Below are 23,636 nucleotides of genomic sequence, written 5' to 3'. Positions count from 1 at the left end.
CTTCACCAACCAATCAACATCGGGCGCGGGGCTCGACACCTGGGAGCCTGAATGGTCGGGTTCCGAATGCAGCCTCCCACTACACCCCTCTCACCCCAACCTGGAATGAATGTACGCCATACTTGCATTCCCGTTCCATCTGGACCCTCGAAGAATGACTCTATTATTGTGGCATTGGTTTCGTATGGTGACAGGTCTAATATACTGTGATAGCGCTGCGGCATTCACTTGTCCGAGAAGGGGAACATAAACATGAGTTGAAAAATAAGATGTGAAAAAAAAAGAGTTAGAAGTTGTCATCCACCCCTCTGGCCTTTTCCTCCTTCACTCTCTCCTCCGTAATGTCCCACCACCAGCTGTGTGGCGCTTCCCGGCTTGAGCGAGGTTCGCGACCCGACCGGACAGCCTCGCTCTCATCCCACGGTTTGGGGTTGAGCAAGTAGTGCATATTCTTGACGCTCTCGTCTCGCCAGATCGCATCATGAATCCCCTCCCACCGCATGGTTTTGAGCGCATTGTAAATGTATGGCAGCGCCACCCATCGCCCAAAGAACACATCTGATAGCAGGGATTGATCGGCAAATTCATAGTTGGTGGTCGCAGATGAGGACAGCTGCGCCAGAATCTTATCATAGACTTCGTGGGACGGATTGACCACCTGGAGACCGCCGTTGGGGATACCCAGCCCGGCCGTGGGTGATGCGCCCTCTGTCTGCGCGACATCCGGGGTGGCATGCTGGGATGTGTATGCGCAATTGGATGGAATCCTGGACAATGGTGCATTAGTCTTTTGTTTACTTGTCGGATAAGTTGTGTCCTCGTAGGACTCGGGAATGGAAGATGGATAGTCCATACCAGTCAGGAGGGTAGTGCGGCTTCTGCAGCGGGTTACAGACACAAGCATGACTGGCGGCAAAGACACGATTCCCTGTCCCAGCCAGGGCTGGAGGGTCTAGCTCGAGCTCCATCAACTCATCCATGTTGCGGAGAATCATCATATCACTGTCCAGCTGCACAACGCGCTCATACTCCACAAGAGAGAAGGGCGTGAGTTTGCTCCAGCAGTCATAAAACCGCACATCATTGACGTAGTCCTTGGGAACTGAGGGCAGCAGATAAGGGACACGCTGCTTCAAGATTCCACGGGCATCAAGAGCAGCATGACCTTCCGCTGGGAAGGAGTCCGTGTAGAGAGCAATCAGCGGATATTTCGAGCCCACTTTACGGAGGGAGTACTCCAGGGTCAGTAGCCCCGGCAGATAGGCAGTGTTTGTAATTAGAGTTGTCCATACTGAGATGTGTTAGCTATGAGTGCTCTCGAAGAGTTCTAGTGCCATGGTTGTGGACAGTACCTTTTGTCGCATCAGTTATGCGGGGGGCACTGGTATTGTGGGCCATGGCCGGAAGAATATAGATGCTTTAGAACCGAGTCGCCGAATGAGAGTTTTGCACACCAGGATTCACGCTGGACAGCTGCCTGGGGTTACTTAATAGCGAATTGATACTCGCGCTTGCAGTTCCGGAGACGACTTTGTCAGGCACTGAACAGCAAGAAGTCAAAAGAGGGGAAGGAGCGAGGGACGTGGGGATTGAGGACGCGGTTGATGACTTCGGGTCATCGGGAACCTCTCAATCATCACGGAAGCCTAACCGGCTTCGTCTTAGTGATATTCACCATCCTTATCTCGATGACACCATTAGTCAGGGATCGGACATGGAAAAATCTCGAAGCTTTAGATATTAACATTACTACTATGCATAGTAGATACTAGATAGATATTATCTATATATATATATATCTCCCTGCTATCGAAAGAGTGGGCCCGCGGCTGAAGGTGTTCTTCACCAACGATAAACGAGAAATGAGAAAGTCAAAAGTACTAGGGTCTTACATGGATACGATACGATAACTCTACACTGTTACTACTTACGGTTCTTATCAAACACATCCAAATTAGCCTGCTTGATATACGACTAATTACAGTACAGTACTCTCCGAACAAGAGCAGTTACAGCATAATCTTGCTTACTAACATGCATTTGGTAGTTATACTCCATACAACAGGAGACACATTTCCTAACAACTCACTATTCGATCTAATATTAATCATGGAAACCAGACTATTTGCTGCATGTAAATACTACCAGTTATGGTATCTGCAACAGATCTTTGCCTGTTCGGGATCAGGCGGTCAGTCCCGTCCATGGAATCCTCTTGATGCCTGGGGATATTAATGGCTCTTCTTTACTTTTACTTTACTCCGCCCCGAGCCCGGAGAAAGTAAACAACCTCCTTTTATCAATTCCACCCTCTCAGCCATCATTCCTATTAGTTTCCACCTGCTTTGGAGTTGAACAGCTCTTCTACTGCTAGCAAAGAGACTGATAAATGCCCGATCTCCTGCTCTCATGACGGAGCGCAGCAACGAGGCGGAGCCTCTCATCCGCGATGGATGGGTGCCGCCGGACTCGCATATACCGCCAGGTGCATCCACCCCTGACGAGGCATCCAAGAGCAGCGCATATCTCTTCATATTGACCCTAGCCATGGGAGGGTGAGTACTTAATGGCAAGTGTTTGCTCTATTGTCCTCATTGACCCGTTTCTTAGTCTCCAGATTGTCTATTCGATCCAGCATTCCAGTGGATCAGTAAGTTGTAAACCTCGAGAAATTAAGCAAAGTATCAGTAGCTAATTTAGACATCACTTATCCTATAGCCGTATCTTTTATCTCTAGGAATGAGCAAAGCGCTGCTTGCCTTTGTCTGGATTGCAGGGCCCCTTACAGGCACTCTTGTGCAGCCTTACATTGGCATCCGAAGTGACAATTGCCGCATCTCCTGGGGCAAGAGAAAGCCGTTCATGGTATTCGGTGGCGTACTCTTAGCTATCTGCCTGCTAGCTCTGGCGTGGGTGCGAGAAGTAGTGGGTGGCCTATTTGGCTTGTTTGGCCTTGATGCCCAGGCAGGTGAAACCAAAACTGCAGTCATTGTGGCTGCAACGCTCTTAATGTACTGCCAAGACTTTGCCATCAACACTGGTATGATATCCACTCTATCTTGGCTCTCCTGTAACATAATTCTGACATCCTGTCACAGTTCAAGCAGCCACCCGGGCTTTCATTGTCGATAATGCCCCGGCTCATCAGCAGGAAGCGGCAAATGCCTGGGCAAGCCGTCATGTCAGCGCAGGGAACATCTTCGGCTTCATCATTGGCGGTTTGAATCTGCCGAAGATCATTCCATTCCTCGGAAATACACAATTTAAAGGGATCAGCATAATCGCTAGCATCTCACTGGCAATTACTCTATCCATCGGTTGCGCTTATATCAAGGAAAAGGATCCGCGTATGGAGCCGTCTTCACCTGCCAGTCTAGGGTTTGTTTCATTGCTTCAGTCCATTAGAGACGCAGTTCATCGTCTTCCGTTGCGCATTCGCCAGGTCTACATTATTCAGGCTGCAGCATGGTTTGGGTGGTTTTCGTTCTTGTTCTACGCCACCACTTACATAGGGCAGTTGTATGTGAACCCTATCTTCGAAAGGCATCAAGATCTATCGGATGATGAGATCAACAAGGTATGGGAGGATGCTACACGCATCGGTACTTTAGCGATGCTTGTAAATGCACTAGTGTCCTTTGCAGCGAGTATCATCCTGCCAATGCTGGTGGTTCCTTCAGAGAGGCAAATGGCAGCTGAAGCGAACAACAGTTCAAGCAGCTTTCGACTGAAATTGCGGATCCCTGGTTTATCACTACGCCGTGCATGGCTCCTCTCTCATTGCCTATTTGCCATCTGCATGTTCAGCACGTTCTTTGTTTCCTCCCCGGGGCAGGCGTCGGTGATGACTGGAATAATCGGTATTGCCTGGGCTGTCACAGCGTGGGCACCCTATGCCCTTATCGCGTCTGAGATCGCTCAAGAGGACCCCGGACGACCGGCACATCATCGAGAGAGATCCGGCGAAGTAGAAGGAGCAAGTATTCTGCCATATGTTCAGGAATCTGACGAATCAAGAAGGACGGAAGAAAAATCAGTAAACCAAGCTGGTGTCGTCCTTGGTCTACATAATGTCGCTATTTCCTTCCCCCAGATCATTTCCAGTGCGATAGGCAGCCTCATCTTCAAGGCACTGCAGAAGCCACGGGGACAGCCTTGGGATACCAGCACAAGCTGGGTTATGAGGCTTGGAGGATGTGCTGCCATTCTTGCAGCTTGCCTGACAATGGGGCTCCACGAGCAGTCTAGGAGAAAGTAGAACACATGATGGCCATCGCACAATCTCGGTATCTCACTTGGGACTAGAAATTACAAATAGATCTTGGTATTCGACATCTTTCATTATCAAAGGCCCCTCAATGCCTTCATGTGCCAGCCAACCGTTGGTTTTTGGCAGCATCGTAGCGGCACTCAAAGCTGGAGGAGTTGAAGCGCCTCGTTCTGTTATTGCGATCATGCAAGGCGCTGGAAAGCCTCGTGAAGGGGATCCAGGCGCAATCAACATGCATTCTATTTGCGGAGATGAACATCGATGGTGTTCTCAGCCGGAGTCCACTCGGATCCTGCGACGACGGCGGTCGATGGTTGGCGGCCGAGGCGCTCAGATGCATTAGCGCAGCAACCCTTCATCATCCCCTCAACTTACTTATCCCAGGCCCCTCCAGAGATCATGAGCTCGCCTTCGATGTCAGTCAAGAGTATCGTCGCTCGGCTGCTCGCTGGGTTCAGCCTCCGAATGGATGTCTCGTCAACAGTGGCTACCTGGCTCTCTCTCGCCGTTACGGTGGTAGGGCTTGGCTCCATTGTCACTCAATTCGGGACGATCATCGATCAGACTGACCCCTTCCACACCCTGCGAGATGTACAACACCTGGGCCGCTGGCGGTTCTGGCAGCCACATGTACCATGGTATAGAGTCGTGAAGCCCCCTCTTGTCGGGCCTGTAATCAACGCCAATTTGCCATGCGGGCTCTGTGGCAGAAAGACCGTTCATGTCAGTCGGCGGCCACTCGCGCAGCCAACAGGTAAGGCTGCATGGTCTATCCTGCTCAACGTCATTCATCCACCTTCTACCACCCTGGAACAGCCCTCCCAGACCGGCTCGTTAGTCTCTACCAAAAGCCCCGTCAAGACCGAGCACGTCGTGACCCTCTCGGGAGAACCGCCAGTCCAGCTGCCAACCTGGGATAGCCTCCCTCGAGGCCCTCTCACCAAGCACAAGCTAACCGCTTGCACGGTCATTTCTCGCGCAACCCTCATGGCTCTATTCACCGTAACCAATGCTCGACCAGTGTTTCGACACAGCGGCGCATCTGGCCATCGAGCCGCATACGCCTCCTACTGCGGACAATGGTACGTCGAATGGCCCATTGGTGACACCGCACACGTCCACTTCGCGGCCCACGATTCGCACACTCTGAACAAAGACGTCTATCCCCCGACCTTTGAAGTCCGTGTCGACCGCTGTCTGCGCATGCTAGCCGGTGTCATCGAAAGCCCCGCGTCCTCTCCACCATTCAAATGCGCCTTCCCCGGCCGCAAAGCATCGGGCAGGTGGGTTCTTGAACACATCGTGCGAGGCTTTGGCGGCGCCCACGGCAGCAGACACCTCTACAACATGATTGGAGGCAACGTCAATGAAGTCGATCTTCTATTGATGAAGCCCGTCACCGAGGACACTAATGACTACGACATACCAGAGCTAGAATCCAGTTCCACCACTCTCACCCTCCCCAGCACCGAATCCAACCCCCGCCACCAATCCACTACCACCACTACCACCCACTCCGTAACCCTACACATCCCACCCCACGAAGCCACCATCCTCAACACCTGCCTCGACTACCTCCCATGGTCCTCCCTCTCATGGTCCATCCACCGCGGCCTCCGCGACATCCTCCTCGCCTTCGCCAAACCTCGCATGAACCACTACCGCGCCCAACTCGCCCATACCCTCCGCACCACTGTCTCCACACACGCAGACCATCTCATCGCCCGCCGCTGGGACCCCCAGTTCGTCCACAACGGCAGCATGGCCGATCTAGCCGCGGGTGCCGTGTTAGCCGGGAGCGGCAATTCCGGGGACGCGGTGCGCATCGTCACGGATATAGCGGCAGTGTGGTATGAGGGGCGGATAAAAAGTGGTGATGGATCAGATAGTATAGTATCCTTCGATGAGACCATGTTCTGGAGGGTTCCTCACCAGCAAGTGGAAGAAGTAGGTGGAGAGAGGGGAGAGTTAAGTTCCATGGCTGTTGTGGCGCTAGTCAAGTTCTTTGTTTTGGAATGGAGTGTGGAGTTGGATTATCAGATGTATCATGATTTGCCGTTGGAGTTGTATTTGGGGTGATATCTTATTCATGACTACTACTACTTTTCCTTTTCTAAAGTCCTAAAGGAATTTGCGGTTCTTGAAATATTGTGGTGGTGGTTGCTGTTAGTTATTCTATGATGTGAAATAGAACATAGAGTGGTATAATAGACCGTTTCGTCTCTGATTCATTACTACTAGTCAATTATAGCCAGGGTTATCCTCCTGTGAAGGGATAGCATGCTCAACTTCTCTCTCACTCTATATATAGAAGGGGGGAACCAAAGGTGTTATACATACTAGTACCCAGTAGAAGTAGTACTGTTACATATAAAGTGTAAGTAGTGACCTAGTCGTGTGACTATAGTAGAATCATATACATGGAGACTAGAAATGTGTACCATCTACTAGTATTTATCCTGGGTCGTTGGACTCCATCAACTAAGTAATTGACATATTGGTTAACCAACCATATCCAATAAATGCATACCTTCTCAAAACAACTGAATTAGTATGCGAGAACACTGCTACTAGCATAGTAATAATACGTGCTAACTATGGACCCTCTGTGCGGGTCTGCAGTCAAACTTCTTGTCTGGTGGTTATGGCCATCACACGAACTCACTCCGGTTCAAAAGGAGTTGACCAAAGTCTCTCGAGATTGATTTAGGAATAGTACAACACATGCATAGTTTGCATACCTCACTGACCCAACAGAAACATATACTATACCCAAGAAAGGAAGGGATACCAAAAAAAACCAGACGCTATGCTTCATCACTCGTTCACGTTCACATGCCCATGTACACTCTTTCAGTCACTCTCACTCCCTACGATGCCTATGCCTAACTTGGGGCTCATTTGCTCTTGCTGCAGAAGAGAAGTGGAATAAGGATAAGAACAAAGCCAAGCCCCATACTGGGCTGGGCCTATTGGCTGGCCTTTCGGCTCTCGTAATGCCCGCGCAGATCGTCTACTTCTTTCTGTAACCGGGTCAAATCGGCCAGGATATCATGGGCGTTCGATGGATGGGGGACGAATTCGTCCTGTGTTGCTGGCGCTGCTGGTGCCGCTGTTGTCTCGTCGACTGGTCTGCCCGATCGGAGACTCTGACCAGTACTGTCAATGCTGTGATTGCTGGATCCGCGAGAGCGTCGCGGCGGTGGAGGTGGGGGAAGAGGGTTGTAAAGCGAGGTCCGCTTCGTCGACGATCCTGTCGGCGTCGGATGTGATATTTCTGTGGGCGACACTGGTGCGGCTGCAGAGGGTTCCGGGTGCAGGGTTGAGGTCGCAGTGTGCATGGGCTCCTCGGACGGATTACTGCCCGCGCGAGACTCCCGAGTTCGTGATGGGTTCAGAGACCAGCCGCCTGGACTGGGCGGCGGAGATGATGACGATGATGCCGCGCTTGAGTCCTGTGCCACGTGGATGGATAACCGTAATGGATTGACTTTGGACATTGTGGTCTTCGACCGTCTCATCTGGCTGTGTCGTCGGCTCAGCGGTGGAGTTGGCGGTCGTTTATGCTGCGATTGACTCCGCCGTAGGGACTCCGCTGACTGCTCAGTCGACCGCGGCTCGTCTTTGGGCTTTGCGGAGAAATAGTCGGACCCTGATTGGGAGGGTCTGGGGGAGTAAGATGGCTCAGATGGGGAGCCATGGAAAGAGAAGCGGTTGGTTGTCTTGCCAGGGGTAGTTTGGGCAAGCGAGGGTGTGATACCAGGGCTAGGGGCGATCCGTTTCCCATGATGACTCTTGGGCGGAGGCGGAGGTATCCGGTCCCTGTTACCTGGACGGCTGGCAAGAGGACGTGAACTAGGATCTAATGATGGGGTCATTCCCGACCCAGCTCGAGCAGCTGGACCGGTACGCAGGTCGGACGGTCGAGATACATCCGTGGAGCTGCTGTCGGGCGTCCGGGTGCCTCCGTAAGACGTGGATGAACGCGTCGACACATTCGAACCAGCTACGGGCGCATTCTCGCGAGGCGTGCCAGCCTGTTCCGGGTCTACTGGACGATCATGGGTGCTCCTCTGCGCTGGGAGTGCAATGGCTGCGGGCGGCGCGGATCTCCTGGAGGATAAGGCTGGGTCTGGAACGGTCCTGATCGATGGCAGGGAGCGATCATCGTCCCGGGAAGGTAGGTGAGCGACCTGGTAGGTGCGTTTGGAATCTAATTCATCAATGTCCTCCTCTTCCTCCGCCCCTCCATCATCATCGGTCGCATACGACTGCTGGTGGAAGGGGTCCGAAGTAGACTGGTCATCGGAGGAGGCCGTATCGTCGGGATCCGGGGTCAAGGATGCGGGAGGGGTTCGAGGAAGAGAGCGGAACGAGGTGGAAGGGAAGGTCACGGAGGGAGCGGGTTTCGAGGGATACGAGGTGAAGGAGGGCTGTGGCAGAGACTGAGGTAGAGAAGGCGCCGGAGCAGGAGTAGGAGCAGCGAAGGTGGTATCTGGGATGGAGGAGGTCAGCATCATGGGTCAGGGACAGCTCCGTCCATCTCGTCCGACCAGCACGCGACGAACGGTGCGCAGGAACCGGAACCGCCGGACGGACTCACTCTCGGGCTTCTTAGGGCGGAAAGGATTTAATCCAGACATCGCGGAGGAGAAGGGCAGCACTGACCATGAGAGCAAGGAAAAAGGAGGGGAGGGATTGATGGAAGAGAAGGGGGAAGGAAGGGAAGAGGGAGGGAGGGAGAGAGAGAGAGAGAGAGATGGAGAGGGCAAGTAGCGGAAGTAAGTCAACAACTGGAGAAAGAGAGAGAAGAGAGAGCGCCTCTCGGCCACAACCTTACTTTTAGTATTTAGTTAGTTACTTAGTTACTACTGCTTAGTCCTAGTTTAGTTCCCTTTGGCTCTTATTTTCAAGGTTCCGCGGCTTCCAATACAGGGTTCATAAACTACTATGAACTACTAGATGTGCATACATAGTATAGTATATGTCGGTAAATAGTAGTTCTCACATGCTGCATTCTGCCTGGGTCGTATTTGCCCTCTCTTCACTCCTCATATTCACGGTCACTCTCACACTCACATATTGGAAACAAAAGAGAACACGGATAAATGATAAAAGAGATAATAATATCGGGGGTAAGAAATGAAGAAAAAAAAGAAAAGAAGAAATAAGGATATATATGGTACAGTGAAGAATGGTAGATCGGTAGTCGAAGAATATACCAAGCCACGCGGAACCCGACGGACCCTCCCAATAAACACCTCTTCCAGTTATACAGTCAGTTAAAAGAAATGAGAAAGATAAAAAAAAAAGGAAAAGGAAAAATATCGAATGAACGCGTGCAATCACAAATGGTCGTCACAAGAGTAAGCCCTCCCTCGAAGGTCAATGCCCGAGAAAGCCTGGGTATCAACTCGCCCGTGTATCACGAAAACAATGTCCGCCCGTCGGTCTTCCCCCTCCCCCTTTCAGTCCTAACCATGCAAAAAGAAATCAAATGCAATCTCTTGTTTCTTTCCGTAGTCTATCGTCGTCGTCTTAGCTTTCCTCGTAAACATGCCACTCTTCGTTGCCGAAGAATGACTGCGCCAGCCCCTTGCCGCTCTCGGTCGGTTGGCTGAACGCCACCTGCTCCTTGGGGATTTCCATCCCGTAGATGAAGTTGCTCACCACGCAGTCTAACAGATCCATGGCAATGCCTTTCCGGCGTGAAGAGCCCGATGTCCATATGCGCGAAATGCCCACGATGGCCGGGTGCCTTTCCTCTCCCACCGTGACCGACGAGTCCGGTCCATTGCCCGAAACGGCCGACTTCTTGACCGGCCGTGACTCCCAAATCCGCTCCGTCAAGCATGCCCCTACACATCGACTGTCCTTCATGTGCAAAAACACCTTGTACCGGTCCACTTTCTCCGGTACTCCGTTCTGTTGCAGATGCTTGGGCGCTTCCGTTTGACTCCACAGAACCTCATCCTCGATCGTCGGGGACGACAGCTCCTTGCAAATGACCTCCAGCACCTTCTTCGCTTGGTTCTTCGCGGTCGGCGATGCCTTGCGATCCACGATGACCACATATCCCTCGTCAAACCGTGTAGCTTCGTAGACCCAGCGTGATGCGTTGGCCCGCATGAAGGCCTTCCCCAGATCTACCCCTGTGGAGTTCATATCGTGAAACTTCTTATGCAATGCCGCATCCTCCGTGTTCGACGGCACGTACTCCATGCCACAAGTTGCACACGTCCTCCGTACTTCGTGGCCCAGGTCGATCTGCATCTGCTTCAAGACCGGCGGCTGCTGCGGCTGCGGCGCTTTCTTCTTGGGCGGGTCCACCGAGGCGCGCACGCTGTTAGAGTTGACCTCGGTGAGTGGGGTGCCATTCGTGGTGCCGTTGGTGGTGGTGCCATTCGTAACAGGGGTGCCATTGCTGGCATCCTTGGTGGCGGACTGTTTACGCTTCAGGAAGGCAAACGTGGGTTTCCGCGTGTTGGCGGGAGGGGGGCTTAATCGCGGTGGGGGAGAAGATGGGGGTGTCGAGAGATCATCTTCCTGCGTGCCTTCGGAGAGAAGAATAGAATTGCGACGCGACGGACTGGACATGATGGCGGCGGAAGACTCGCGGATGGCATATTGGATGCTATTTTCGGCTTCGTCGGAATCATTGCCGGATTGAACGCGTCGTTTTTTGGCGGCAGGCCGTTGGTCATCGTCGTAGACGCGCCAAAGTGGCCGTCCGTAAGTTTTCATCATGAGACCTCTGCGTGGGGGGGAATCAAGAGGGGAGCGTGTTAGTTGGGAGTGGCGGCAACCAAGGGATAAGGGAATTAAGGAGCAGGGGCATGATTTCAACAACGTACCGCTTGAATGAGTTTGTCACAGTCCACGGCATCTCCCTTTCTGATGTACCAGAGGCATTCAAGCGAGGTAAAACATTTATGGCAGAGGTCGTAATTCTAGATGGAAGAGAAGGAGGTAGGAGGGAGGAAAGTAGGAGGAAGAAGAAATCGAGAGAAGCAGGGAGAGCCGATCGATGATGCAGTGGAATGAGCTGCCTGACGGAATGCCAGGAAATTATTATGGATTGGGAAGGGCGGATTTGGCGGTCGCCGATCGACGGGAAACGCGTGAGAATCACTGGTCTAAACCACATTCAGTCATATTGCTGCCTTTTCGTTTTTTACCCTTTATATAGTTAGTTAGTTAGTTACTCACCAGCTGATGAATTGACTGAAGAGGATGATGATGATGATGATGATGAGGATGACACGGATGAGAGTGTGAATCAGCAGAGGCAGCAGCTGATATTTATTCCCTTTTTTTTTTTTTTTTTTCCCTTTAATAATTTGATATTCCCGTGTATCAGCAAGCTCTAAGCTGATGATGATGATGATGATGATGCTGCTCCCCCCCACATCCCAGCTATATAACTAACAATGATGAAAATAACCCACGGTGGCGTCGTGTCCGCAGGATGCAACAACAGAGTCATGAATGAATGTTCATTCATTCAGAACCACCAACCACCTCCGAATACTAGTGAAAAGTACTTGAACAAGGTGATACGTGTGGAACACCCATTACTCACTGGCAGCCAAAGAAATTTGAAGCAGATGAAAGATTCAAATCACAAACGGCCCAGCTGTTACTGGACGAACGAGAGAATGAGCTTACTTTATGAGTAAAGGTTCCCAGTTTCGATGCTGTGCCATCGACTCATTCATTCTGCCGTCCCGTACTTCGCCTCCTTATATCATGAGCCCCCAACCAACCAGACTCTGTGGTGCAACACCACTCCTGAGTAGTGGACACTTACCCGTATGTATGAACAAGTCGGTGGCAGCTGAGGTGGCCAGCCTCGTCACTTCATCTTCCCTCCCCCTGGTGATGATAGACACGATTAAATAAAACTAAATTTGATTCATCCTATTTTCCCATTCGTGCATCTCCCTGTTCGTCTCTTCTGTCACTCCACATAGTATACCAGTAGTATTTGATGAGTGTCTCCGTACTCCGTACACACAACAATCCATCCATCGTTAACAACCCTACTAATGGTGTGAGGCAAATTCCACCAGATCGACTGGAAACAAGCGCTATTCTCAGTCTTTCTCTGACTCTTTTTCTTTTTCTGTCTGGTCTTATCGCTCCCCCAACCTCGCCCTTGCTGAACAAACGAACCAACACTGATGCTGCCTTACTGGGCCACAGCCATGTTCTGGCACTGCCTTGCCGGCATTTGACTTGCAGCTCGGGTCCTCAGCTTTGTTCCAGGATTGGATGTGATGGCTACACAGGGCTCCCGGCTGATCTTGATCTACTTAACTTAACACATCGGTGGCCTCTCTCTATCCCTCCCCCTCTCCTCTGTTTCTGCCTTTTTGTCTCTTTCCTTGTCTGAAAATGGCTATGTAATCCATTCTTGGGGCTGCTCCAGGCCAGCTGTCACACCACATGGGGGGTGGGTTGTCTTTGTAGGTCCTTACATGATGTGTCTATATGTCATCGCAGCCTAGACTGGCCAAATACGTAGCCAACAACCCCAAAGTAAGTCACTCCAAGTCAAAGCAAATCACTGACAGCCGGATCGAAGATGCCGATCGTGAGGACCGATCATGAGAACGCGGATCATCCATCTAGGTAGCTTATTTGCTTTTTCTCTATCTCCTCCCTGTCCCTCATCCAAGGCAAGACTTGTCACCTTTCGCCTCCCGTCCTGTGAGGGGGTTTTGCCAGTGGATGGTAGATCCGACGCCTCTGATTGCTTCCACCTCGTTTGAACCTGTACACAGAGTTACATCCCTTCATCCCTCTCAATGACTAGATAGATAGATAGATAGATAGATAGTACAACTGCAGCTGCTGCGCACCCCCAAACCAAGTAGATGAAGTCAAATCGGATGTAGATGGACAGATCCGAGGCGGGGCACGACAACCGGCTTCCCATCAAACGACTGTACTGTTACAAACTGGCCAGATGCCGACGCGACAAGCTGTCATCGGTAGAACAATGATGTCTTTTCTAGAGGCTACTTGGAGCACACAGTGGCCCGGCAGTCACGCCTCTGTGTAACCCTCCCGGTTACACATCAGGGTACTGTGTACGAGGGTATCTTCTGCAAAGGTGGGCATGGGCGAGGAATCCGGAGATACTGCCATGGTGGGGGGGGGGTTAATCCGATAGATGCTTGATGAAGAGTTCAGGAGGTGACGGGGAAAGGAGGAAGGGCGTTGCGAGCCGTATTGTTAGTTAGTAAATGAGTCTTACGTCTGAGTAAGACACGGAGTAAGACAATCAACTAGTTAATTAGTTAGTTAGCTAGTGACACTTCCTGAAGGAGTAACTAACTCGTTAACGGGTTTTGAGATCAGGAACCGAGCCAGTGATCCGTCTATTTAATCCGAGTACGAGACAGACAGAGAGAGAGAGAGAGAGGCCATGGTGGTTAGCAGGTGACTACTTACTATTCCCGAGTCACTAACTCACTAACTCACCCTTCATCTAATCACACACTCAAACCCCGAGTGAAGGAAGCTAACGAGGCTGACGGATGCGAATCTGGCGTGAAGAAAAGCAAAGCAGACCAATGATGGCAGGAAGAGGAATGCACCGGTCCAATGCATTGCTGATCGGAGATTACACGATAATCTCAGGTCATTGGACCAAGCCATGTTCTAGTTGAGACTTTAGCCCATGAGAAGGAAGGTATCCATCAAATGCATGGATGACCCGGCGGGCACATCCTGCAACTTGTTCGTCCACTGGGACTGATTTCCCACATTCCACTACTACTATCCCAGTAAGTCAATACCTACATAGAGTTGTTTACAGGCATATGCTATATCTATCAGTATCATAGGTAGCTAGCTGTTCTTGGGTTGCTGGATGGCTGGACCGAAATGTATGGAACCGGGAAATGACACTAGGAAAGAGAGTTTGGAACCAAGACGAGATTTCTGCATTGTTTTTCCATCCCGAAACTCCGCCGGGCGGCCAGCCCCCAAACTGCCACCAATGGATTACCCCGGCGGCTGCTACTGCTATTGACTGCTACTGCTTGTCTTCTGTCGCTCTCGGGGACTTTTTTCTGGACTTGATTTTTCGCCCATTCTTCTGCCCTTCAAGTGAGGGGAATCTGCATTGCGATAACGTGAGAGACACTGTCAGAGAGAATAAGAAGGAAGGGGGCAGAAAAGAAAATCAAAAAGAAAAAAAGGAAAATTGAAAAGCTATTGCTTTGCTGCTCACACCATCGTTTTATTATAAACTCCCGTTGAGCCTAGTCTCCTTCTTCATCGCCGCCTTCGTCTTCCCATCTTTTTTTTCCTCTCGTACTTTTCCTCGCTTTACTTTTTTTTCCACTTCCCCAAACCTCCGTTGCGGTCTCAATTCCCCATTAATCTCAAACCAGCAACATTCCAAGTGAGGAATATAGTTGCAGGTATAATTCCAAGGATTGAGAAAAGCTCTGCTTCGGGATTCCTCTATAATCTTGCACCATCACCCATCAATCAATTCGCATCATGTCGGATCCTATCCAGGTTGCCGGGAAGAGAAAGCGTGCCAGTACGTTCCCTCCCCCCCCAATTGCAATTTAATCCCGCGGTTCGCTCTTCAATCGCTCGCTGCTTTTCCCTGCGTTTCCCTGCTTTTCTCCCCCAAACTTCTCAGCCTTGCTGTCATCTCATGTACAGCCGGTGACAACCTCGTGCTATTCCCCCGCCTGATTTTTCTTATCGCCAACGCGGGAGATCAACATTCCTTTTTTATTTTTCTCTCTTACTTTTTCTTCACGGCTGTCTTTCTTTGTCTTCGCAAACTCATCGTTCATCATCTGATGGGTTAATTCCCTGCATCGCTATTCTTTCTACGTTGTTTGTCACTTCCACAATCACCGTTTCTTTTTCCTATTCTGTCTCTGTGATACGCCCTGTCTGTCGCATCACCCAGTGTCCAGCTTCATCTCAGCTTCACAATCTTCAACCGACCGCGTGGATTTGTCTTTTTTTTGCTATCACCATCAAAAATGGTTGCTGACTCGACTGAACCTGCAGGGACGCAATCCTGCCCGCCTCCCGAATTGCCCCAGCTCGTTGCGGAACAGCACACTCCCATCCCTGCTCATGACAAGGAGACCCAGCGTCTGATTGTCGTTCTCTCCCATGCCAGCTTGGAAACCTACCGGGCTTCCAGCGGACGCAATGGTTCCGGTCGTGATGAGAAGTACTCCCTGCTCAACAGCGATGAGCACATTGGTGTCATGCGTAAGATGAACCGGGATATCAGTGAGGCTCGCCCGGATATCACACATCAGGTTAGTTGCTCTGTCTGGGATAGCCAGCAATGGTTTGGTGGCTAGTTGCTAATGATCAATGCTCATCAGTGCCTGCTCACCCTGCTCGACTCCCCCGTGAACAAGGCGGGTAAGCTGCAGATCTTCATCCACACTGCCAAGGGTGTCTTGATCGAAGTGAACCCTAGCGTGCGCATCCCTCGTACCTTCAAGCGATTCGCTGGTTTGATGGTGCAGCTGCTGCACCGCCTCTCCATCCGTTCCACCAACTCCCAGGAGAAGCTCCTGAAGGTCATCAAGAACCCCATCACCGACCACCTTCCCCCCAACTGCCGCAAGGTGACCCTCAGTTTCGAAGCCCCCGTGGTGCGCACTCGCGACTACATCGAATCGCTGGGCCCCAAGGAGAGCGTCTGTATCTTCGTGGGTGCCATGGCCAAGGGACACGATGACTTTGCCGACTCCTTCAAGGACGACACGATTTCCATCAGTAACTACAGCTTGAGTGCCAGTGTCGCATGCAGCAAGTTCTGCCATGCCGCCGAGGAGGTGTGGGACATTGTCTGAGCGCAGGACCTCGGACGCTCCTATCCCGCTTCTCAGGAATGGCCAAAGCTTGACGAGGTGACGAATTTCCTTGCGCCCATACATCTGAAATGGTACGATCGAGAAACGGTCAGCGGGTCCTAGCTCGGGGACAAACCTGTCTTCCGCGCGTTGTTCGCGTATTCTCTCTGCCTTGGGTGTATTTGCATCGCTTGCTGTTCTCTGCACGTCTTGATGGGTTTTCGTGTCTGTTTTCTTGCGCCTCGCGTCGCGGTCGCCGCTAGACTGCTGGATGCGATATCTGGAAACTAAGATCGCCTCATTTATTTGGACCCCGTGATGAACTGGCAGGCCCTCTTTGCTTCGGCGGGCCTGCGCCGGTGGGTAGGTGTCACGGCACGACCCACCGGCCCCCAGTTTCTTCTGATAGATCCCTCTGTTTTGAGTTCTGCAGGTTCGAATGCCTCGACGAGGATCTGGGTTTTTTTTTCTTCCAAATATCTAGGTGGGTGTGATCTAATCACTGTAATCTGCAACACCCCATCTGGGGTGTTGTACACTTGTTGCAGTCTCGCATGCGAGATTTTATCTATATAGCAGCACGAATACACCAGATACATTTACCATCGAGGCACAACCATGGACACGGAGGTCTGACACCCGCCGTTCAGCCCCTGCCCAGATACTCGATCCTACTTCCTCCCCCCCTTTGTCTTCCCTTACAGACTTTGATGATCCTAAATGGTCCTCTGATCGGATCACTAGTATCGAGTAGAATACCTGTCAGTAGTAGACCCAGCCGTAGATGCCCGTAGCCACAGGGAGAGGGGCTCCCTGGAGACCCGGAAATTCAGATGGAAGCTGGTGGGCCCTTGCGCCGGTGACGTTCGCTGTGTGATGGTGCCAATGAGCCAATTGGCCGGATGACTTGAACCGGTCGGACCATGAGGATGGTCGGAATCATCTGGAGGCACGAGAGTGACCGTAGAAGCAGGAAAGAAGCAGAACAAGTGGGAAACCCAGCGAACAGAAGGGGGGAGAGGGGCTGCACATGATGAGGAGGGGAAGAGTGGGTTTGTGCCTGAGGCCGGCCCCGCCGTAGCCAGTGTCTCTCCCCGACTTTTTCACTTTCCCTTTTCTCTCTGTGTCTGTCTATACTCCATACTTCTCATCCCTCTTTCCCTCGTCTTCCTCGGATGAGAGACGGGAATCCTGACTATCGCTGACTCACACCTTTGAGCTCTTGGAATTTGTCAGGGGAGTCTTTGTTCGCTCCCAAAGTAGCACTAGCAACAGTATTGATGGGCAGGTCAATCGGGTGGTCCCGGTGGCTGGGGACGGAGTCTCCTGTTCGACGTGGCATGCAGCCATCGCAGCAAGTGGATCGCCCACTGGGTTCGAATGGATAACTCCGTACATGAAACCAATGGACCATCTCAATCATCCATCTAGTCATTTGACGATGCTACAAACACCGATGATGCTGTTGGCTGATGAGCCATCCCATCCACTTCCGGCGAGAAACGGATATCACCGTATACCACCAACTAACTCCATGATGACAGAATGATGGTGATATTCACCTCCTTTTCTTCGTCATTTTCCGGAAAGAATCTGGATTCTAGATGCTCCTATACGGAATACACCTTTCTTTTCGTCGTGCCGGGAGGGTATGATCCACGCCGCAGCATCGCCGGACTGGAGGAACATCTGGCGGTCAGATCGCACCGGCCGGCGACTAACAGCAGCAAATGTGCCCGAAGCAGGAACAAAATCCCCCCATCGGTCAAGCAGATTTGCCCCTCAGTGGCTCCCCTCCTTCTCTCCCTACTATTTTTCCTCAACACGGCTGCTTGCTGACATGCCCGTATGCGATTCGTTGTTCCCTCGTGATTGGCGACCTCCCCAAGGCGTTTGTCTGATGTCCCAATCCTGGGCCCTAGCCGAGTGAGCCCGTCGTTACAATCAATGATTTAGGTTAGGTCTTCAAGAAAGTCAAGGGAATTTCCCCCCAATCCCTTCTTTGACGCCGGTCTACGCACCTGTCGCGGTTTCAGCGTCTGTTTTTCGTTTGGTAGCTGCCGTCTCCACCACTGCCAATCCCCTTCATCCACCTTGTCCTGGACCCTCTCGCCTCACTCAAGTTCCCTTTTGGACAAGATGCTGCTGTCTACCCTTGGCTCCTGCGTAGTCCCCACCGTTTTCTGATAGGCGCCCCGTCCGCCGCGACAGGGCCACCTACAGCACCGTCCGCCAGTCTTTCCCCACGATGACCTGGCGGCCATCTTGAGAGTTTTCGTACCCCTCGATATTAGCTTCACCGAAAAAATAACATCATGGGTCGTCTGAGTATGTGTCAGAGTGGGTGGCGGCCTTGCGATAGCACCCTCCGAGCCTATCCCTTTTGGCAACTTCCTGCAGACTGAGCCTAGACGATGTTGATGCCTCGTGGATTATACTGGGCATCGTTCGGATGCCGTGCGAGTCTATGCAAGCCTGCCTGCGATAACCGGCCTAGTCTAGTCGTGCTCCACGGTTGGAACAACTGGTCGAGTTTCCATGATAATTTGCTCCCCCCTGTAAGCTTCTGACCGCTCGTGATTGGATCCCAAGTTGGGCATTTCGGGGGCATACTCCTGAAGTCCTAAGGTTGGCCTGCATCTTGCCTTGAAATACTAGTGCTGCTTCTCGCCGGCTTCTCTCCATTCCTCTCTCATGATTTCATGGGTCTCTCCTATCTATCTCTCCAGTCTTTGTGTATATATATCCTCCTGTTCTCTTACTCGCTTCTGAGTCTGCAATCGACTTTTTGATCTCTCCTGTTGGTGGATCTCTCTCCATCTGAGATCTACTATTTATCTTGTCTCGCTGCTCCCCCTCCATACCTCTTTTTTCTTCCCCTGACTTCACCTCTTCATACCACGACTCGCAAAGGGATATACCCAGCGAGTCCACACAGACATGCCCGTCTCTCACCTCACCCTGACGGTTGCTCACCTGCCTACCTCCACATCTTTCTTTCTTTCCTGCCTACAACCTCTGGGGTACCAATTCATTGGACGTCACGATGACTACATTGGTTTCGGTCAAAAGACCGGCGAGCCCGCAGATTTCTGGATCACGGAACAAAAACCTGGGTAAGTGTCCGTCAATGTACTTTGATTCGTGTTACGAGAACTAACTGTGACCTTGCAGCGTACCTGCAGGTGCCGCTCATGTCGCCTTTCCTGCAGCATCCAAGGATGCTGTGAGCACCTTCTTTATCAATGCCCTCAAGGCAGGAGGCAAGATTCATGGCGAGCCTAAGCAACGCGACTCCGACTCTGGTTACTACAGCGCCGCCGTCATCGACTTTGATGGCAACAGCATTGAGGCAGTATACCGCCCTAGCATCTCATCAGCCCGCTCAGAGGTCCGGTCCGTGGCCAAGTCCGTGGCCAAGTCGGAAGCCAGATCTGAAGCCAGGTCTGAGCTCACTAGGCCAGCCCTGGCTTTGCTCGAGAACGGCTCGGTTGTATCGAAGGCGAGCAGCAAGGCCAGCTCCGTCCGTCCCGAGAGCGTTGCGCCTCCCAAGTCTGAAGCTCGCTCGTACGTTTCCAGGTCCTCGACGGCCGTGGACCGAGCCCCTCCCCCGTACGAGCGCGCGCCGTCCACCATCAGCGTTAGCCGTGAATCCCAGCAGCCTCGCGAGATGCAGCCGGCCCCGTCGCCCACGTATATTGTGCACCACACGACTCACACCACCACTCAGCAGAAGACTGACGATGGTAAGACGGCCAAGACCATTGTCGGTACCCTGATTGGCGCTGCGGCTGGCGCTGCACTCGCATATGCCATGACCAAGTCCGACTCCTCCGAACAACATTCCGAGGGCAGTACCCCTCCCCCGCAGTATTCGCCCCGGGACATTGTCCAGATGCTCTCCCCGTCCCAAGCACCCTCTCAAGCCCAGGAAGAATACCCTGGCTACAAGGCTATCGAGGCTCCTCCCCCGCGGAGTGTTTATTCTTCTCGGTCGGATGCCCGCCCGGGCCTCACCCGCAGTGTGACCTCGAAGAACCCCCGCGCAGACACCATCTACGAGGGCACGGAGTTTGTCCCCCGCGGCGGCAGCGTCTACCTCGATGAGAATGGCCGTCGGGCCTCCGAGGGCAGCGTGTACACCACCAAGGATATCCCCCTGCGGGCGATCGAGTATGCCCCGCCGGCCGATTCCCGTGGCTACCAGAGCACCCTGGTCAGCAGCTTCCGTGAGGACAAGTCGCGGGCGATGGATGGTGGCAGTGTCTACTCATCCGCCACGGTTCGGCCTCCCTCCAAAGCCAACTACCAAGAGTCCCACCACAGCTCTCATCACTCCTCGCACCATTCCTACCACTCCGTGAGCCGATCGCAAGCCGGCAGCACCGCCTCTTCCAACCGCACTGCCCGCCAGGTTCCTCTCCCTGAGGGATCCATTGCCTCTTTCGCCTCTTACCGCAGCGGTGCCAAATCGGGCGTCTCCGCTCGTGAGGTTCCTCTTCCCGAGAGTGTCGTCGACCTCGACGTCCAGAGCCACGTCACCCCTGACGACTCGATCAGTCAAGTGGACGACTCCCGGCGGTCCTCCTACTCGCACCGGTCGCATGCTTCCAAGAGCCCTTCCAAGGTGTCGAAGCACTCCAAGTTCGACGAGCCCGTCAAGCCCAGCGACAGTGTCAGCCAAGTCTCTACCAACGTCTCCAGAGCGTCTCAGCGGACCATGAAGGCTGGTGGTAGTGGTGGTGGCGGCAGTGTCGCTCCGTCCAAGGCTGCCTCGAAAGTGAGTCGCCGAACTGCCAGCCAGGTGGCTTAGCTTCTGCACATTTACATTCTTCGTTTCTCCTATTCTCCTTGTTCAGACGCAGCTTCCACACGGCTGTGATAATTACACCATCATATTTGCATGACAGACCTTGTATGTGAGGCACAACTGTTACTCTACTACATTTTACATATTGGTTTGGGAAAGCATGAAACCTGGCGTTTGATTTATATGTTATTCAATGGGTTGGTCGTGTTCTTCAGATATATTTCGTTGGCATTTATCTGCGATTATATACTATACTATACGTACTGCATAAGAATGTTTGAATCTGCATTTATTATCTTTATCCTGCATGAAGATTGAGCATTGAGCATTGAGCATTGGTTGGAAAGGTGTGTCAAGGCGCAAATGCATATATAAATACATGGACTTTCCAGATTATTGAGCTGGCTCCTAGAAGAATTGATCATATTAGAATCTAGCTAACTTAGCAGTCATGTTCTGTTATAGTTACACGACGCATCTGACGCATCTAGATACTGGCACTCAACTTACAACAGAAAGACACTTGACATCAACACACAAGACTCATTAGTTCTAAGTATCGATAAATCCCATAAGACTAGATCAAAGCCAAAATCAAACCCAGTTTCAATAATACATATATCACAATCCTCCCTCCTTCCTATAATACCACACCCCCTTCTAAACAGCATTCTACATACAACACATATACCACTTAGTAGTATCAATCAACACACAATCACCAACCCCCCCTCAAATAACATTAACCACTCCCTAAACCCCCCGACATAAATAGAACCTATCCCCTCCCCATCCAAGAACCATACACTAATGAAGAAAAAAAAAAATCACCTCAAAAACTCATGTCCCAACAACTCCCCCGCCGTCCACCTCTCCTCCGGCATCCACCTCAACATACTCCTCATAAACCCCAAGAAGACTTCTTTCTCCGTACCAGTCAAACGCCTTTCCAATGACTCTAGAGATACATTCCCGGGGATAGGTGCTTCATCGTGGGCAATCCAGGTACCTATATACCGATCATATCAGCATTATCCCTCCACTCCAAACACAACAATTAAAAGAGAACGGGGAAGGAGTAGGGGGTATATACTAACCCCCCTCATCAAAACACTGCTTCGTCGTCTCACTCCTACATACAAACTCCCTCGGCGGAGATTCCCCAATAACCGCTACCATGCGCGCTACATGGCGGAATGGATCGTGGTGGCCTGTTCTAGGGTCGAATATATCTTCTCCGAAGAGGTGTTCGCCTTCGAAGAGGGACCATATCTAATCATAGTATATCAATTATCAATCATTAACCACCATACATTTACAATCACTTAGAAGAAGAGAAAGGAAGATGAACATACAACACCCGCCACACCCCAAACATCAACAGCACACCCCCAATCCATCTCAAAGATGACCTCCGGTGCACGATAAATACTCGGCTGGATGAAGGGTCCTGAATCTCTTTGGACAGTGCCGATGCGCGCTTCGCTAAAGTCGCAGAGCGTGGGGAGGCCGTAGTTCTTGTTTCCTTTGGGAGGGGGGAAGGGGCGAGATTTGTAGATGGTATGTGAAGGGTCAGTTAAAGATGACTTTCTAGGGCTTGGGGAGGTTGATTCTGCGGCTGCGAAGGACGGGAGGAGGGTGGGGTCGTGGAGGGTCAGGAGGATGTTGTCTGGTTTTAGATCTATCATTATATATGTACCAGTTAATAACTAGTTGATATATATATTGAAATGGAAATGGTGATAATACCAGTATGAACCACCCCGGCCTCCACATGCAAAAAGTCCAACGCGAGTAAGATCCGCTTGATAGTCATCTTTAACAGCGGGAGATCGAACGGTCTAGAGTTTAGTTGTAGCATATCGTGAAGAGACATGGTCATGGGTTGGAGGAGGAGACATTGGTGTATACTCCCTTCTCCTTTTCCTTCTTCTCCTTCGGATACTGCTGTATTCCGCAACTCAAAAGAATCATACACCTCGCGAATCAACGATTGCCCCGGATGTAAACATCCCTTACCTTCCACTACATTGGCGAGATGTTCATACACTCTGTATTCGCGGTTATGAGAGTCCTTCGTTGGTATTGAAGTGGAGATTTTGAGGACTTTGTATTCATTGTCTTCTTTATCATTATTGTTGTTGGATCTTGATCATAGAAGTGATATTCGTATGTACATCGTTAGAGATCTTATCTATTATATATAGGATAGGGATATTGCACACCGAAGATCCCGACACACCCAGCTCGTAGAAGTACTTCCGTATCCGAGTTTCCCTATAATTTGGTATCTGGAGTGATAGATGTCGCCTATGTTGACGGGGTAGTATTGCTTGGGGTTGTAGTGGGGGAGGGTTTCTTCTTCGATGGGGATGTCTCTGGGGAGGTAGTGATGGGATGTATATGTTCTAATTGATGGGAGTATTCGACGGATGGTTTGGGTTCTTAGTCTTAGGAGGGATGCCATTGGGGTTGATTTGTTCTGCAGTATATGGATACAGGTTGAATGATGGTGGAATGGAAGGGGAATCACTGATCAGCGCAGCTTGTCCATTGTTAGCCTCAGGCACCAACATGACTACTATAGATGATACATCGAATCTATGCTGTCCGTATAGGCAAACATGCGAACTACACCGCCAGTTGAGTCTGGCTACCATATCTACTCCTACACTGCTGAGCACACGATCCACTGGTAATT

At 51.4% G+C, this 23,636-nt stretch overlaps 9 protein-coding genes across 9 annotated transcripts; 4 read left to right on the top strand and 5 right to left on the bottom strand.

Moving 5' to 3' along the window:
• Positions 1-171: 171 nt before the first annotated feature.
• BO79DRAFT_166405 (glycosyltransferase family 8 protein) lies at positions 172-1,536 on the bottom strand. Its single transcript, XM_025679317.1, has 3 exons — positions 1,353-1,536; positions 856-1,291; positions 172-767 (listed from the first exon to the last, which is right to left on the bottom strand). The coding sequence occupies exons 1-3, from the start codon at positions 1,396-1,398 to the stop codon at positions 287-289; spliced, it is 963 nt and encodes a 320-aa protein (XP_025543524.1). The 5' UTR covers positions 1,399-1,536; the 3' UTR covers positions 172-286.
• An 814-nt stretch (positions 1,537-2,350) lies between these two features.
• BO79DRAFT_188153 (putative sucrose transporter) lies at positions 2,351-4,258 on the top strand (the record flags this gene model as incomplete). Its single annotated transcript, XM_025680579.1, has 4 exons — positions 2,351-2,555; positions 2,611-2,650; positions 2,719-3,040; positions 3,099-4,258. Exons 1-4 carry the CDS (start codon positions 2,410-2,412, stop codon positions 4,256-4,258), a joined length of 1,668 nt encoding a protein of 555 aa, XP_025543523.1. The 5' UTR covers positions 2,351-2,409.
• Positions 4,259-4,358: 100 nt separating this feature from the next.
• Positions 4,359-6,463, top strand: BO79DRAFT_284926 (uncharacterized protein; the record flags this gene model as incomplete). Its single annotated transcript, XM_025688300.1, has 2 exons — positions 4,359-4,583; positions 4,655-6,463. 2 exons carry the CDS (start codon positions 4,359-4,361, stop codon positions 6,347-6,349), a joined length of 1,920 nt encoding a protein of 639 aa, XP_025543522.1. The 3' UTR covers positions 6,350-6,463.
• Positions 6,464-6,977: 514 nt separating this feature from the next.
• Positions 6,978-8,994, bottom strand: BO79DRAFT_207124 (uncharacterized protein). The gene is made up of 2 exons (XM_025682113.1): positions 8,874-8,994; positions 6,978-8,765 (listed from the first exon to the last, which is right to left on the bottom strand). Exons 1-2 carry the CDS (start codon positions 8,911-8,913, stop codon positions 7,240-7,242), a joined length of 1,566 nt encoding a protein of 521 aa, XP_025543521.1. The 5' UTR covers positions 8,914-8,994; the 3' UTR covers positions 6,978-7,239.
• An 814-nt stretch (positions 8,995-9,808) lies between these two features.
• On the bottom strand, positions 9,809-11,156 carry BO79DRAFT_138863 (ESCO family N-acetyltransferase; the record flags this gene model as incomplete). The annotated part of the gene is made up of 2 exons (XM_025678176.1): positions 9,809-11,024; positions 11,125-11,156. The coding sequence occupies 2 exons, from the start codon at positions 11,154-11,156 to the stop codon at positions 9,809-9,811; spliced, it is 1,248 nt and encodes a 415-aa protein (XP_025543520.1).
• A 3,477-nt stretch (positions 11,157-14,633) lies between these two features.
• Positions 14,634-16,318, top strand: BO79DRAFT_55171 (18S rRNA pseudouridine methyltransferase). The gene is made up of 3 exons (XM_025689411.1): positions 14,634-14,831; positions 15,320-15,579; positions 15,649-16,318. Exons 1-3 carry the CDS (start codon positions 14,789-14,791, stop codon positions 16,123-16,125), a joined length of 780 nt encoding a protein of 259 aa, XP_025543519.1. The 5' UTR covers positions 14,634-14,788; the 3' UTR covers positions 16,126-16,318.
• Positions 16,319-17,272: 954 nt separating this feature from the next.
• Positions 17,273-18,736, bottom strand: BO79DRAFT_224985 (uncharacterized protein; the record flags this gene model as incomplete). Its single annotated transcript, XM_025683708.1, has 11 exons — positions 17,273-17,295; positions 17,332-17,495; positions 17,578-17,651; positions 17,751-17,802; positions 17,936-18,005; positions 18,147-18,208; positions 18,303-18,362; positions 18,407-18,408; positions 18,438-18,519; positions 18,615-18,618; positions 18,697-18,736. The coding sequence occupies 11 exons, from the start codon at positions 18,734-18,736 to the stop codon at positions 17,273-17,275; spliced, it is 633 nt and encodes a 210-aa protein (XP_025543518.1).
• Positions 18,737-19,065: 329 nt separating this feature from the next.
• On the top strand, positions 19,066-20,938 carry BO79DRAFT_138576 (VOC family protein; the record flags this gene model as incomplete). The annotated part of the gene is made up of 2 exons (XM_025678163.1): positions 19,066-19,241; positions 19,300-20,938. The coding sequence occupies 2 exons, from the start codon at positions 19,066-19,068 to the stop codon at positions 20,936-20,938; spliced, it is 1,815 nt and encodes a 604-aa protein (XP_025543517.1).
• Positions 20,939-21,747: 809 nt separating this feature from the next.
• BO79DRAFT_166386 (putative protein kinase) lies at positions 21,748-23,412 on the bottom strand. Its single transcript, XM_025679316.1, has 5 exons — positions 23,159-23,412; positions 22,685-23,056; positions 22,291-22,604; positions 22,033-22,207; positions 21,748-21,944 (listed from the first exon to the last, which is right to left on the bottom strand). The coding sequence occupies exons 1-5, from the start codon at positions 23,400-23,402 to the stop codon at positions 21,763-21,765; spliced, it is 1,287 nt and encodes a 428-aa protein (XP_025543516.1). The 5' UTR covers positions 23,403-23,412; the 3' UTR covers positions 21,748-21,762.
• Positions 23,413-23,636: the final 224 nt, after the last annotated feature.

Source organism: Aspergillus costaricaensis (assembly GCF_003184835.1).
Source record: "Aspergillus costaricaensis CBS 115574 unplaced genomic scaffold BO79scaffold_4, whole genome shotgun sequence".
Lineage (NCBI taxonomy): Eukaryota > Fungi > Ascomycota > Eurotiomycetes > Eurotiales > Aspergillaceae > Aspergillus > Aspergillus costaricensis.
The sequence above is the reverse complement of the archived record's forward strand: the minus strand, read 5'-3'. Positions and strand labels throughout refer to the sequence as shown.